The sequence below is a fragment of the Balaenoptera ricei genome, chromosome 5, assembly GCF_028023285.1.
Source record: "Balaenoptera ricei isolate mBalRic1 chromosome 5, mBalRic1.hap2, whole genome shotgun sequence".
Taxonomy (NCBI): Eukaryota; Metazoa; Chordata; class Mammalia; order Artiodactyla; family Balaenopteridae; genus Balaenoptera; species Balaenoptera ricei.
The window spans coordinates 91473668-91490697 of NC_082643.1; the positions used below are offsets into that span (position 1 = coordinate 91473668).

General features: G+C 43.1%; 1 protein-coding gene and 1 non-coding gene across 2 annotated transcripts in view; one reads left to right on the plus strand and one right to left on the minus strand.

Annotated features, from left to right (window-relative positions):
- CCDC149 (coiled-coil domain containing 149) overlaps window positions 1–17030 on the plus strand; it is a 96231-nt gene that overhangs the window by 18891 nt on the left and 60310 nt on the right. Inside the window, 2 exon segments of the mRNA XM_059923250.1 lie at window positions 14122–14283; window positions 15754–15792. Of these exon segments, the coding sequence (XP_059779233.1) occupies window positions 14122–14283; window positions 15754–15792 (201 nt within the window).
- TRNAQ-CUG (transfer RNA glutamine (anticodon CUG)) lies at window positions 3392–3464 on the minus strand. Its single transcript has one exon. It is a non-coding gene; the product is annotated as a tRNA-Gln (tRNA).

Consider the following 17030-nt stretch of genomic DNA (forward strand, 5'->3'; position numbering starts at 1 on the left):
GCTTCTATTCATGGCTCCTTTGTCTCTGTATCTCCCGAATTCCCTCTTGTTAAAGGATGGTCCAGGAATCAATTCTAGTTCTGCAAATGCCACCACTTAGTCCTCTCAGCACCTCATCTGTAAAGTGAAGACATGGCCACAGGTCCCTCTGCTCCTGGTGTCTGGGGGCAGAGCTGAGAGGTTAAGAGCTGACAGATATACAAGGGGGCGCCGTATTGGGAAATGTTAGGGTTTTTTATGATTTCTTTTTTGAGACAAGGGGAAGTAGAGCCACAGCATTTTTACAGCTTTGAAAGGCAGTTTGACCAAAATGTTGTCCATGCTTTGCTGGCTTTTTGCTGCCACCCAGCCCACAGGGGGAGCCTCTGCAACTGAATCGAATTATTATCATATAATGACGTAACCAGCGAATCTATCATTACATTCCATATGTGACTGTTATATGTTATAATGGGTCATTGCATATGTGAGGGTTGGTGACATGCGCTGTCACCTTCATCCAGCATATCCCAGGCTCTTGGCAACCTGGATGGAAAAGGGAGAGCCTCAGATGCACAGGTAATTTTTGTGCTCCATCCTGAACACCCAGTCTCTGAAACAACCAGAGTTGCATGCTCCACCCTCAGCATCTCGGCCCGAGGCAAGGTCGGATCCGCCTAGCACAGGGGAGAGAGCAAATTCACTCCAGGCAAGCGATGATTTTTAAAAACATATGCTCTCTTCAGCAAATGGGAAGGGGTTTCCTAGACCACGTATGGCCAACTGTAAGGAAACCCAATCTTCTTCCCTTGCTTTTTTCTCATCTTTATCGGCCTGAAAAGAATAAGAATACACTCTTTGGAGAGTGAGAAGATGGGCAGAGGGAGGGAAAGGAGAAATAACAGGAGTGAAAGGATTGAAATAGATATTCAGGCAAACCTTTGTTATTCAAAACTGCAGTTAACCAAGACTGTCAGTGAATTTCACATACCCCCCAGCTACAATGGTTCACATTATAAACTCTTCCAATTACCTGAAATCTCACTTAACTTAAATTTCAGCACATCCCTTGGGGCATTCAAATAATCAAAGCTTGCCTGTCGAGAAAGTAATACCAGAGAGGGGAAACTGCCATGGTGACTCCGAGAAAGGTAGATCATAAAAAAAAAAAAGTCATCTTAGAGAAGGGCATTAGAATCATTAGGTTACAAACTTGAAATTGCTGAAATGTTATCTAAAAATCACAGAAGCGAATGCAGATTTAGAAGAAGGCTGTAGAATGCTCAGGGAGCTGTACAATTGGAGACAAGAGATAGGCACGGACGGGAAAGACTCACACGAAGGCACCAGCGGGTTAGCGGTGCGTGGCTGGGGTCGCCGCAGCTGGAGGACTTCAGCCAAGTGGACACCAGCGTATGGTGGGCCCCAAATGGCATGTACCCTGTAGATGCCCAAACTTGGTCTGGTGGAGTAATAAGTGTACACACGTATATCTGCAGGTCACAGTCTTGTATTCTATCTAGAGCAGTGATTCTGCAAGACTTCAAAGAATAAAGGTGGTGAATGGAGTATATGCCCAGATGATGTAGGGAAGTGCTCATTTGAAGTGATAAGAATGAGGTTACATACAAACACCATTCTGATAATTCTATAGGAGCTATCCTGTGCCCTCTCCATACACATCGAGTTTATATAAAACTGGACTTTTTTCCCCCAAACGTGGTGCTAAAATGGGATTTAGAGATTTAAGCTTAATAAAAATTGATGGCTATCTTGCTAAAAATATATATTATAAATATCTATAAATAAATTTATAGATAATATGTATATAAATATTTTTCAGCTTCATGGGAACTGAAATTCATTTATTTCTCAAATATTTTGTGGGTATTTACTCTGGGTCAGGAGCTGTGCTTGGCTCTGGAGCTGCAAAGGTGAATGAGTTGGACTCTGGCTGCAAAGAGACCTCGGTCTGTGGGGAGGCAGGTGGGTGGGCAGGTGACAGTGATGCAGCGTGTGATACTCTAATCAAGGTGTACCCAGAATGCCGTGTGGCCACCAGGAGCCAGCTCTTACTCTGCCTGGGGATGGCAGAGGGCTTCCCAGTCAGGGACTTGTGAGCTGGGTCAAGGAGCTGACAAGAAAAGAGAGAGGTTAGGGAGAGCGAGTTTGGGGTAGCAGTAAGTGGGCCTTGATAGAAACATAGTGGGCGGGAAAAGTCAGGGAACTGGATTTCAGCCAGACGGTGAAGGGCTCTTGGTTGCCACTCTCCTTAATGGAGATATCTTTAAAGAAGAGTGGCAGGTCCCAGTTATGGTTTTCAAAGGGACTGGTACCTAGACTAGACAGGTAGGCAGACAAATGATGGTCCCAGCTAGCGATCACTGAGCAGCACAGAATAGGGGTGCCAGGAATGGAGGGAGTAGCTTTTTGAGGTTGGAGAAGGTCTGTTGATTGTTGAATACTGTTTACCTGGCGCTACTTAGTGGATGGGGGTGGAGGTGTCCCTGAATCGGGGAGAGAGGAAAGTAACAGTAGAAAGCGGAGGAGGACCAGGGCAGGAAATACCTCTCAGACTAAGAGTGAGTGTGCTGTTGAGAAGTTTCTAAATTATTCCTGAACATGAACCCTTCAGCCACACGTGTTTATCATCACGCTGAGAAGCCTTTCTGGATTAGCAAGCCATGTTCTTGCAGCAGTTAATGAGAGCTAGCCTGATCCCATCAGTAAAAGCCGCCAAGGACCATGAGTCATTGTTTGACAGAGAGGGTCACTTGGCGGAGAGGTCCCCTCCCTGACGCCCAGGCTACCTTCATCTCTCTCAGCCATTATCTGGTTGTAAAGCCATCCAAATAGTAATGTAGTATGTCAGATAGTCATTTAATTATTATGATCTTCGTTGTAGCAATTATGACTTGCTTTATTGCAGATAACAGTAAATGGGTAGATAAAAGCCACTCAGTGGTGAAAACGGTGGGTTTGGGTTCTTGAGAAGCACAAGGCTACCTTCAAGTGTTTGCGTGTGGGCATGAATTAACATTGACAAATGAGCTATAAGCTCTGCTTCAAAAATATAATTGAAATGCAATTCAAAAGAAATCTGTTTTTGAGAGGATAATAAAAACATTTCATGATATCTAGTATACATGCCAAAAACTGGGCATATTTTACCAAGTTTACTCCATTCATGTTTCGCTGATTACCCATTGTACTTGGTGGTGTGTTGTTTTTTTTTTTCCTTTCTCCCATTGGTAGGTTTATATACCCCACTGGAGCCATATAAACTTCACCACTGTATATGTGTTTCTGTATATGACGAGTAGAGGCTCAGAGGTTAGTTGAAATAAAAGTTGCTATTAAATGCTCACCATTATTTTTTTTTTTGGTCGCTACGAGGCTTGTAGGATCTTAGTTCCCTGACCAGGAATTGAACCCGGGCCCTCAGCAGTCAGAGTGCCAAGTCCTAACCACTGGGCCACCAGGGACTTCCCTAAATGCCCACCATTTCTTTTCCAACCTTTCTTCATGAAGCACTGGAAGGGGAACCTTAGCAAGGTTGAGAAATAAGCTCAGTAGGATGGATCTACCTAGGTGTATGGTCAGGCCACTCAAGATGGCTGTTCTCTTGCTCTCTGTGCATCCCCTGCCCAACCAGTGCCTGCTTCACCTACACCCTCCTCACAGGACTGACCTTCCTACATACTTGCCCCAGGTCCCAGCCAGTGATTGTTCTTATCAAAGGAGTGGTGAGGGATGTGCCCCTCTCCTGGTTTCCCTGGTAACCGATGAGCCAACCTGACATCACTTCCCCCTGTAACTGGCAATCTCCCCCTTCCCCCTCGGAACGAAGCCTGCCGCCAAGTCCTGCCTGCCAGCTGCTGCACACGGGGTGTCGCTCCAGGACCTTGCTTCAGATGTGTATGCGCCTGCATGCATTAAACCACTGAGGTCTCTGTTGCTGACTCCGGGTTCTTTCTTTGGTCTTATGGGCCTGCGGGGAGCAGCCCAACACTAGGTTACTGTGGTGAACATTGGCTGTTTTCTCACTTCCCAGCATTCATTTGTCTTTCTCAACAGCACCCCAGTTTGGATGGTTTTAGCACTGGATATAATCTGGAGGGACAGGTTGGAGGGATACAGTCTGGGTGTCCTGTCCCCCAGGCAAAGGATGGCACGTGATCAGCATTAGGCCAGTTGGAGAAACGCTTGAGGAGAGAGACAAGGAATCTGAAACATAGCGGAGTTCATCTCTACCCCATTCAGTAGCCTCTAACCCAAACTTTCTTGCACTGAGACCTGGTGGTTCCTGGTCCTGCCTCCAGAGTCACCTCAGTGCCTACCTGTTTCTAGGTCTACTTCTCTGTCTTCCTGCCAGTTCTGTGAGTTCCAGTATCCTTCATGTTCCTATGAGAGAGTGTGAGTTACTGTTGCCTACAACCGAAGGATCCTAACAGATATTTGCAGAGGACAGTCTGCTCTGCTACTTATTACCTTCATGATGAAGGATAAATTGACCTCTTTGAGAGCTTCAGTGTCCTCAGCTCAAAATGGGGCTAATCAAACAACCTATTTCACAGGGTTAAATAGGATGTTTCAAATAGAGCATTTGGCACAATTTGGAAAATAGTAATGTTCACTAAGTAGTGGCTGCTCCACTTTTATAATCAAATAAATGTCTTCTTCTCATTATTATTACTCCTAACAGTGTCTAGCACGTAGAAGACATTCAAAAAAATACTAATTTGTTTTCTCCCTCCCCTCTCCTGAAAACAAACCCTCCTTTTCCAGGGTAGAGAAGAGAGCAAGTATCCCTGGTCTGTACACTACACATGAACTTGACAAGCTGAATTATACCTTAACTGTAGAGCAAAAATGGAGGCCTAAGGAGAACCCAGTGTGTATCCCTTGGTCCCACCCGAGTGACCAAAAAGTGCTGCATTTGCCTGTTCAGCTCAGCCCTTTGGCGTGTGGTTGGGCACCCACTCGCCCACTGATGTGATTCTGATACCAGCTGCTGAGGCTGAGGCTGAGGCCAAACCCATGAGTGCATCTGGTTGCCTGGGTAGCAGCCTGCCTATCAGTATTGCATTAGACAAGGCGATAGCAGACCCCACATTAAGAAACAGCAAAGCCAGTGTGTTCTTTGTAGGCCTGAGAGTTTGGAGCAAAGCGCAGGATCCAGAGTTGTGTCTACACAGGGGACCCTGAACCTCAAATCCTTTCCCTTCCCCTGTGAGCTTGGCAACCAATTCTACCCAAGCTGTATAGTCCAAGATAATTTACACCACATGGTGTCAGGACGAAACTGTCTTCCTAAAAGGATTCTTAATGTCACTCCCCTATTCAGAAACCCTCAGGGCTCCTGCTTGCTGACAGAATAAAATCTGTACTCCTCAGCAACACTTCCAGGCCCTTTCTGACCCGGCCAACATCTATCTCTCCTTCTAGCTTTATCTCACACAGCTTTTATTCCCACCCCTCCACCGAAGCCAGCCCAGCAAGTTGCTTGTTGCTTGCTGTTCTGACAATATGTCTTCCTACTTCTCACCTTTGTGTTTTGCTGTGGCTCTTTCCCTGCCAGGAGTATTGTTTTCTCATCACCACTACCTGTCACAACTCCGTCTATCCCCAAACAAAACACATCCTTCTACCTATTCTTCGGAATCCATTTCAAATGTTCACATCTTGCTCCAACTCTTTGAGTACCTTCTTTGCCAAGCTATGATCAGTTGCCTCGTGATAAAAATAGTAGTAATAACAATGAATGCGGATACAGCACTTACTATTTTTAATGTTTTACATATGCAAATTCTTTTAATTCTCACATCTGCCCTGTGAAGATACTATAATTATACCCATTTAATAAATGGGGAAACTGAGGCATGGAGAGGCTAAGTAATTGATAGCTAGTGAGTGGCAAAGCCAAGATTTGAACTCAGGAGTTCCAGCTCTTTCTGCCATGCTCCCAACCATTACTCTAAACTGCTTTTCTCCATGTTCTGGGAGCTTTGTTTTCACCTCTTTATAGAATTTAACATACTATAGTTAGTAAGTATTCATGAATGATGATTTGGCTACTTACTATCATCTATTATTATCTATTTTATTGTAATAATTATTATGACTATAAAAAAGCACCAGGTACCATTGTAAGTTTATAGACATTTATGTCTCCCCAGCCAGGAATGTGTACCTCAACTTGGTAATGTGAAAATTGTGCTGAATTTGGAATGAGAAGAATCCTCAGTTTAGGTTTTAACTCTGGGGCCTACTGGCCAGCCTTGGATAAGTCAGTTCACTATTCTGAGTCCCAGTTTCCTCATCTGTAGAATGAGGGGCCTGACTTAGATCATTCCTGAGGTCTTCACTAGCTGTGTGTTTGAAAATCTGTAGAATGGGTACCATACCACGTGTGTCACAGGTATGTTGAAGGTGTAGTAAGATTGAATCTTCTCATTCACCAGCTATGCACTATGCGCTGTTCTCAGCACTGGGGATCTGGGATGAAACAGCACAATTCTTGCTGCCATGGAGCGGGAGATGTTGAAAGTAAATCAATAATTAGTTATGTAACTCAAGGTCAAGTAATAATTGCTATGAAGGAAGGTAACACAGTATAAGGGGATTGAGAGTCTGCGTGGTGGCAGAGCTTCCTGAGAAGGAGACATTACAACAGAGATTTGAATGAATCCAGGGAGGAAGCCACACAGTCTAAGCAGAGGGCAGTGCAAAGGTCCTGAGGTTGGAATTGGCTTGATGTGGTCAAAGCTAGCAAGGAGGCTAGTGAGGATGGAGAGCAGTGAGTAAGGGAGAGTGGAAGGACTTTGGATTTTGCTTTAAAGGTGATGGGAGGCCATGGGGGATTTTGAGCTACCACATGTTGCCATCATTTGAAAAGCATCTTTCTCGTCACTACTTGGAAAATAGACTGTAGGTGGGTAGAAGCAGGAGGTAGAAATAGGAGGCTAAGGCCACAGTCCAATCAAGAGATAATGGTGGCTTGAAGGAGGGTGACAGTGGTAGAAGTGGGTGAGAAGTATTTGAATTCAATATGTCTTATGAAGGTAGTGCCCATAGGATTTGCTGATGAATTAAATGAGGGCTGGCAAAGAAAGAGAAGTGGCAAGGATGATTCCAAGGTTTTCAAGGAAAACCAAATATGGTTTGTACCATTTATTTACCAAGAGGGAAGTTTCGGGGCGGGGCAGGTCCGAGGGAATATCAAGGGTTCAGTCTAAGATGCCTCTGAGATGTTCAGATAGAGTTACACATTGGATAGCAGAGCAAGAATTACAGATGAGAGGTCTGAGCTGTGATATCAGTTTGGGTGAAATCAGCACAGAGATGAGAGTGAAAGTCATTGGACCGTATGAGATCACCTTGTTGCAGGGCTGGGCAGGGGTAGAATTAAAGTTAGCCAAGCGGGCTAGGGCCTGAGTCACAACTTAGACAATTATGAGTTCAAGTGCTCTTTGTAAAATAAAGTGTCTCATGCCCGTGATTCAGCTGATGAAGACCCCAGCGTGGTGAACTGCCCATCAGCCTACACTCGGCTAGCCAGAGCACTTGGGACATGGAGTTGGCTGACCGCTGAGCAAGGCTGTAGGTAGCCTGTATCTCCTCAGCCACTCCCCATGGAATATGATTGAAAAGGCCCCAGGAGGGCTGCCTGTCTTCCAAACAGGGTCTCAAAATACTATGAATTAAAATGCATTGCTTTCAGTTACACAATTATCTCCTAGAGTGTCTTGTTAAAAATATAGTTTGACCCAAGAGAGGTAATTTGTGGAATTGCTAATAATTTAATTGGTACCAGCATAGAATACTAAAAACAGCCTGGAATTTGTAGTTAAGAGCCCTAGTTTGAGCTGACAGTTGTTAGCTTTGTGACTCTGGGAAAGACAATCTCAGCTATCTTGTCTGTAAAATGGGAAAAGCAGTTTTTGTCACACTTGTCATATAGTGTTGGCTATCGAGCGAGAGTCTTCGGGAAAATGTTTTGTAAGTTTTAACTGCTGTAAAAATAATGCCTTTAATTTTGAGAACATTTCCAAAGACAAATTTTAGCATAGTACGTTGAATTTCAAGCTCACGGTAATCTCAGTGAGGTAGGCAGAGCAGGTATTAATTAATCAGAATTGTGCTTCAATCCCAAAGAACTGGTTAATTATTTCTATTACATAATGGCTTTTATTCGGGTGCCTTTTATACCTGCTCATCTCTCAAAACTCATTTCAAGGACCATCTCCTCTGTGTAGCTTTTCTTTCCTGCCCAATACCTAACCCCCAGCCCCACTCTTGCCTCTCTTGGTGCCTTTTACTAACTATTTGTTGAATGAATGAATAAATGTGCAAAGTGGCTTATTATAGAAGAGTCATTTCCAAACTTTTAAAATGGCAGTCCACCATAAATGTGTGAAAACATGCATACATGTATATTTATTCGTATACACATATGCAAAAAGAAAAGTTTCATGAAGCAATGCTTACCTATACTGCATGGGATTCACGCTATTTTGTGTTCTTTTTTTTTTTTAAAGAAAATGAGGGTTGCAATTGAATTGATTTCACTACCCAGACTAATGTATCGTGACCCACAATTTGGAAGACACTATTATGGAAGATGCTGGCAGCTGGGAACCTTATTCTTTGCAATTGGGCAAGTCACTTGGGTTATCTGGGAGCTTTTTTTTCCACTCGAGCATTCATGCTAATTCTCAAGAATAAAGACATTGTGAGGTGATGGGAATAGGCACGTAAGCACTGTGGCAGCTTGAACATTTACTGCATGTAACACACTTTTAGTTTTTCCTGGCCTACATGAGGAAGTCAAAATCTAATAAATTCTTAGGTTTTGGACAATTGCTGTTTGAGAAAGATTTGATTTTAGTCACCAATATGTCTTTGATACTATACAGAGATTTGCAAGGGTGACTTTCAAATAATAGGCAGGTTCCATATCTGAAATCCTTGGGCCCCAGATATGTTTTAGAGACAGGAGTTTTGGTGTCTGAAAGGAAATGTAATAAGTGTACTGTATATTGTGTATCAACCCCAGTAGAGTTCTGGGCAGCAGCTGGAAATCAAACACATTGATTTGTCTTCAGCAAATATATGAATATTCACAATCAGTGGCATAAAGACAATAAAAGCCCTCACATAGGCTGAGGTCACTAACGGGATGAGAACACATTTTCAGTTTTCAAAACTTTGGTGGTTTCAGAAAAACCCATAAGGAATTGTGGAAATTATATTTTGTTATCCAAGTATCATGTTTTTCCTTTTCAAAATCCCCAGGACCATTTATCCCTTTAGGAGACCAAATGCTTGGCTCAGTGCCTAACACATAGAAGGCACCCAGAAAATATTTGTTGAATGAATGATTGAGAGCAGCTACAGCTTATAGAAAATTGTTAGGACCAAGCCGCTTTTGAGAAAACAGCCTCTAGTTTTATCCCATGTCATTTAAGTGGATGGAAACCTTGTTGCCTCTACTTGGCTCCCTCAGGAGGAGCAGAGGGGAGAGATGCTCGTGGATTCTTTGTTTATTTTTTCCTTCTTCCTTCAGGCCTTGCATCTAGTTTTAGAAGGGGGTGGGTCAAGAGATTCTAGGTATAAAAAGTAGCCAAATTTAAAATTCCCTTTTCTTAGCTTCCCTATGCTGAAAATACCAACTAGATGTAGTAACCAATTCCATGAATATTCTGATTGTTTTTTCACTGAGTGCTTGGTTTGTCAGGAATTGGGGTTCCACAGGCTGGGCTGTACAAAAACCTGGGTTCAAATTCTAGCTCTGCCAAACCCTTGGCAGATTACATAAACTCTTTCAGTCTCACTTTCTCATTTAGAAAAGGTACATGCTAATAACACAGTAACCCCATTATGGTTTTGTGAGGATTAAAGGAGATTATACATGGAAAGCATTTGCCATACAACTTTCATTTTTGTTATTAATGGTAATAATAATAGTGATAATGTTAATCCTCTTCATCATTGTGGTAACTCAGTAGAAGCACAGAGCAGGAGCAGATATGATCTCTATCAGCCTCCCTACCCTTACACTTTGCTATGGACTGTATTAGTCAGCTTGGGCTAAGTTATGCTCTGATAACAAACACCCCCGAAATCTTTGTACCTTAACAGTACAAAAGTTTATTTCTGGATCACACAAATTTCTCTGTGGACCCAGATGACTCTTCAGGGCAGTTGTCTGCTGTGCTGGTTCCATGATCCAGGTTCGGCTGGTGGTTCATCCCTTGGCTCTTGGGAGCTTCTACCCTGGAAGTGACTCACGTTCCTTGCAGTCCCTCTCTATTGGATACAGCAAGATACATGGCTCTGCCTTACTCCAAAGCAATGGGGAAGAATAGTCCTTCCGAGCGCCTGCAAGGAAAGGAGAACTAGAAATACTGGAGAGAGGCACTGACGTTGACCACTCAGACGTTTAGCCTTTTCTCGCTCTGTTGTAAATTGTTACTGCAAACACAGCTTCGGCCCCAGCACCCTTTCCAGCCAGGTGGCTGTCCTGAAGCTGCAGCTTGTCTGGAGATTCCGGAACTGCCACGGCTGCAGGTGATCTTTGGAAATCATTGAGCTGGCTCTGCCCTAGACCAGGCAGAGGAAGCCACTTCCAGGTGCTTGAAGTGAGTCATACCTCCTGGCCTGGAGCCCCTCCCCCGAGTGTTCTCCCCAGCACCCCGGTGATATTGGATGGGATGTTAAAATCATGGGTTCCTCAAGTTGGAGGGCACTCTGGGAACCCCACTCATCGTCCAAGTGTGGAAACTGAGGCCCAGGCAGCGTGACTTTGTTTTGTTCCTTGTGTTCTGTGGCTTTCCCAGGGTCCCAACGGTTCATGATTAGCCCATTGCTAGACTTACATCTGGACGGAGGCCTCCCGACTCTGCCTGGTGATTTTCTGCTGTCCACCCCCTCCATCGTCTACACTTATTCATCCTCCTTTAGAAGCGGAAACGTCCCAAGCACAGTGACTTGGCTTGTCTTGCTTTCTGTTCTATTTCTGGTCCCTTCTAAGGCTGAGGCTGGGTCCATGCATTTGCTGGTTGTCCAGAGCTGCCAACGGAGAAGGATCTTCAACACCTTTTTCTCTCTTTCCAGTTTTTTGCTTGTTTGTTTCCAGTTGGAGGGATAGAAAATGGGACAATTTAGCAGTTGCCACCACAGGGACTAAACTGTCACCATTTTAGAATAATAACAAGAAATTCCATCCTATTCTCTGGTACCACTCCCACTGCCCCCCCCCCCCACATACACATCCCAGAGTTTCTATTCATATTTTAATGAGACTCTGCATGTTTAGGCTCTTTGGCCAGATGGTAAAATGTAGTCTGTGCTTGTACTTGTTCAGAACCCCTCTGTGCTATAAAAGGTGGCTCCGACAACCCTGGAATGGCTCAGAGACGGAGCCTTGCCCTGAGCTTCTGAGCTGCCTCTGGCCTATCAGTCCCTCCAGACTATTTTAATTGTTTCTAACTTTTGAGACACCATGAAGCTGGAGGCCTCCAGTGCTTGGGTTTTCAAAGTATAGATGGAGTAAGAATCACCTGTGCCATGTGCTAACTGCAGATTTCTGAGCCAGCCACCAGAGATTCATGATTCAGGCAGTATGGGGGTGAGCTGAGGGTGAGTAGTCTGAGCTGGGACCTGCATGCAGGACATGCAGGAATCTGCATTTTCACAAGCATCCCAGGGTGATGTAGAGCAGGGCTCCCTGTTGATGCTGCCACGCGAGGGCGGCAGGACTACAGGAGAGGTGTCCCATCTTCAGCCAGAGCCCCGCCACTTTGAGCTGTTTATAAATGAGGCTTCAGTCTAAGGTTTGTTGTGCTGATAAAAATAAATGACGTCGAATAACATTTTTGAAATTCACTGTTCTAGACCATACTAAGCAAAAGAGAGAGCAGTCCAGCAGTGGCTTTCTAAAGACCACCCTTTTCTTGGTGTGGCTTCATCTTCTATACGGAATCAGTTTCTTACCCTTTGATGGAGCTGATAATTGTCCTGTTTTCCGTGCCCTAAGGAGACCCGAAGAGCAGTGAAGCTGCTCCTCAAATCCCAGGTCACTGGGTCTTAGCACAGGACTCTATGCCTGTTCATCTACCAGGTGTCTTAGACCCAGAGGGAATGGAGGCCTATTGCTGCCCTTTAAACAGCTTCCAAGGCCCTGTTTGGACCATGCCTTGGGAGAGAAACGGCTTCTCTCTTGGACCGTAAGAGATTGCAGTTCAAGGTCAGGGAACTTGAGTTCTACTTTGCCAATAAGTGGTGACCCTTACCTGGTCCCCTTCAGTAGACTGGATGTGACTCTAATCTTGCCTGCTGTACTGTACAACGTCTCCACACTATTGCGATTTTCTTCCCCAAAGTTGGAAGACACGGAATATTTTTGAGGCCTTAGATTTGGATCTGATACATTGAAGGGACAAAGGTGACTGTTTTTGTGCCACCAATGCTAATAGCACTGCCAGCCGAGGCTGCTGATCACAGGCAAAGAACTGAAGGCACAAGGGCAGCTCTGTTAAACTGTGTGTAAATGGTATTTTTTCCTGTGAAATCTCAATACCTCCCTTAGGACATTGCAGTTCAGGTTTTTGGGCTACTCTCCTCTGATATTTACTCGTTGGGGATTTTACTCTTGAGAAATCACTGTGGCAACGGAACCGTTTGCCTCCACGAAGACGAAGTCAAAGTCTTAAAATCCAGGATGTTTTAAGGCAGGATTCCAACCTCATTACTGCCAGGAATAAGATTCATCCAAGGTGGAAGTGTCCTCTCTTGGAACTCAACTCCGTCTCAGAATGGCTTTTCTTTCCCCTTTGTTTTTGAAGCTAAGCAATTACTTTTTTTTTTTTTTTTTTAAGGAAAAAAAATGTGCTAATGCACAAAACTCTCTTTTTCCCCTTTCATTTATTTGAAAGTGAACTTAACAAAGTCAGTTCCAAGCAAGCACTATATATGAGTAATGCTTTTTGTCCATAAAAGAGCATTGACTCAAACGGTATGGGAGTGCTGGTCCTCTCTGCTCTGTGTGAGCATCCGTAATGACAAAGTGCTCATGTCAGAGTGTATAATGAAACTATAAATTGTTTTCGTGAATGCTCTGAATTTGGTCTTTTACGGGGCAAATTCAAAAGGTATTTAGTTCCACATTTCACATATGTGAATAACACCAGACGGTGCTATAGATCCAATAAAAGGACAGAAGCCCAGTCGGGCTCACACTGGTCCAGGTGGTGGGTGATTGTCAGGTGAGGGTCGGTCACAGTGTGGGGAGCGGGGAGATGGAGGGACGAAGATATCCCGCAACTCTGAGGACGAGTTCCAGCAAGACACACCCGACTTTGGGGGGATAATTCAGAGTTTGACTAAAATACTTAGCTCGTAAAATTGGTCTCTGGGTGGTGGGTGTCTGCATTGGAATCATAGGAGAAGGTGCACACCTCTGACCGAGTTTATTGAACAAAAATTCTCGAGTGAGAAAATGTCTGCTGGGTTGCATGGGTGGGTACAATCTATTGCAGTAATTTATGGTTCAATTAAATTATCTTTCATTACATTTTTTGTACTTTTCTTTATTATAGAAGCCATATAGGTGTAGTCTATAACATTTAGAAAACACAGAAAAGTATAAAGAATAAAAAAAATGCAAATAATTTTGCTCCCAAGAGATAATTGTTAGTAATATATACAATTTTTATTAAATCTTTCCGTGTTATAGCATTTGGTAAGATTTTAATAGAACTTTACATCATCTTACCTGGATAGCTAAATCCTTTTTTAAATAAAATTTGGGGTCCAACTATCTATTTATTTAGCTATCTGTGTAATTGTTAAAAAGGATTCTGCTTTTTAACTTATTTATCAATTATTTTTCCTGTCTCAGTTGGCCAAAGTTCATGAATGTCCAAGGTTTTGGTTCTGTCACGAGGGGACTATGTCAGGTACAGTAGCAGCCTTTAGGCTCACATGTCATTGACTGACAAATGATTCTGGGTATACAATCTCTGAAAACAAAAAAGGCAACAAAACCAACTCTGCGGGGTGTGCGAACCCCAGCGCGGGTGAGAGGAGGGAGGCCTGTTGACGGTTCTGAGCCGTCGCCTGCATGTGTTTGTTCCGCAGTACCTGGTGTGTAAAAGAAAGCTGGAGAGTAAGAAGGAAGCCCTGCTGATCCTTTCCAAGGAGCTGGACACATGCCAGCAGGAAAGGGACCAGTACAAACTCATGGCCAATCAGCTTCGAGAGCGCCACCAGTCCCTAAAGAAGAAGTACCGTGAGCTGATTGTACGTATTACGTCACAAAGAGTTCCACAGTGGAAAAATTAAGACGTGAAAGTCATCACCCTACTTCCTCCACGATCCAGTCCCACTTGCTAGTTGATAAGTCCACGCTTCCGGATGCTTGCTCTGGCGCCCGTGAACTTAACACACATATCTGAATGTGTCTGGGTGTGCCTATTTACTTAAAACTGTATGGAGGTGTTTTTTTTTTTTAAAGAGGATTTGTGTTATACATCTGCACTAATACAGAAGCCACTAGCTGCGTGTGGTTATTTAAATTTCATTTTGAATTAATTAGAATTAAATAAAATTGAAAACTGTCTCACTTATCACATCTCATGCCCTCAATCGCCACGGGGTGCTGGCGGCTACCGTATGGGACTGTGTTGATATAGAACATCTCCATGGTGGCTGTTATATTGGACAGTTAGCTGGAGGACATGTCCCTCATTGCGGAGAGTTCTATTGGACAGCTTTATATAAATGTTGTTCTAAAACTCGCTCTTTCCGCTCAGCACTTTATTTTGGACATCTCTCTAGGCCATATATACAGATTTAACTCATTTTTTTAAAACAGTGCATAGTAATATTTCCATAATTTTTAAACCTTTCCCTTTCCTGGGCAATTAGATTTTCTCTAGTTTTCATATGGCAAGATTTTTAAGGATGCAAATTTTACTGAAATGGAGGATACCAACTGCATAGTGCTATTTTGCATTCTCACTTATTTTTTTCTCACTGATGCCATCTCTTTTTTAAGTGCTGACACTATTGCTTGCATTTAACCGTCTGTGCTGGGGTCATTGAACTGTCCTGGAACAGAAGTACAGTAGAAAGATTCCTGAGGTTAAAATCATGTTGACTTATATGGGGACAGCATCAGATAGAGAAGTACTATTTCCTGAGCATTTATCATTCACCTGACATATTTATGTATTCCCAGATGGCACACGAGGGAGAGGAATTGAATCCTTTTAAGATAAAAAGTCTGATAGGACTAGAAGTTCTCAGTTAGTTTTCTTTTATTTTGAGCATATCCTATCCCCACCCCCCAAATTGTTCTGCCCATAGAGAAAACTCAAGTATGTGTGTGCATTGTATGTGTCCATTACTATTCCTTTGGATCTATTTAAAAGGAGCTCAACTCAAACCAAGTGAAATATTATTTCTGTTTAGGCTCTGCTCAAAAGTAATTTTGATAAATCCAGTTTATTTATTTGGCTCACATAGGTTTAGAAAATATATAGATTGGTCCTAATTGGAAGTGATTCCTTAGAGGTTTTCCCAAAATAACTCTGGTTCAGTTTATAGTTTAAAATTTTTTAAGTATATTTGAGTTTGGTTCAGCACATTGTTGGTTGCAGGGGGCGGGAGAGGGGAGGGTCTGAACTTAGTTCATAGTTCGGTTCAATTTCTTGAATCTACACACATCTAAGTTTTAAAAAATAAAATGTAACATTGGTTTCTTTGTAGGATGGAGATCCCTCACTTCCCCCTGAAAAGAGGAAACAGGTAAGACTTATTCCTGATCTTTGACAACTCTCAGAATGTTCGTATTGATGCCTTACAACAACTGGGGGATTAGGGAATCCCAAAAAATGTATAGAGAAATCTTCTAACTTCCCAGAATCACTTTGTATTACTGGGGAGAGTGGGTGGTACAGAAATGCTGCCTACAGAGAGGGCCTAAGGATTGGGTGAAGGAAACGCAGTGAAGTCTAACAGGATGGAAGAAGGCACTCCAGTTGACTGTGCTCCCTTTCTTGTTGGGAATCCTTTTAGAAAACCACGAGCTGAGAGCACACTGCTAGAGGACTTTAGCTTACTGTTCTGTGGATGGATGCCGTTCTGCTATTTAGCTTCTGCCGCTTCAGACTTTTAAAAGCCATCTCACTAACAAAACTCATAAGCCATTTATGTTCTTTTCTCCTAAATGGTAACCAACATCGTTTATTGAGTATCCATTTTCCCCACGGATTTTAGATGCCCACTTTTAGCAATGGACAAATCCGTGTGTGTGTGTGTGTGTGTGTCTTTCTGGACTTTCTGTTCTGTTCCACTGAGCTTCCTGTATTGTCCTGTTTGTACCACATTATTCTGTTTTTGTTTATAATACTTTCAATACCTGTTTGGGCTATTCTCCTTCCCTTTGCTCTTTCTTTTCAGATGTTTCTTGTTTCTTTTTTTAGATATAACTGACAAATATTTTATCAAGTCCTCCTCTGATTCCCACCCCCCGCCCCAAACCCATACCTATTGGTATTTTGATTGGGGTTTTGTTAAATGTATAGATCAATATAGGGACAGTTAATACTTTTATAGCATTATGTCCAGGAATATCGTACATCAAATTTTTTAATCCAGTTGCATGCATATATATAGATATATTGCTTTTCAACACTTTCCTCAACTTTACAATTGTTCTGTACTGACATACCCTGACTTACAGCCTTTTACGGGCTTGAGGGGAGCCTGGATGATGGTGATATTAATGCTGTGTGTACCATGTTATGGGAAATGCTCTGCACCAGAACTGGACTTCAAAACTGGTGGATGAAAATAAGGACACAGGAATTGTTTGCTGTCTTCATAGCTGTAAAGGCTAAGACAACATCCTGTTTTTGTTCATTGATCATATACCTGGCACAGCATATAAACTCCTTAGATTCATTACCTTGTGATTTTCGATGCTGAGTAAACAGTAGACGCGCACGTGCACATATGCACACACACACACACACACACACACA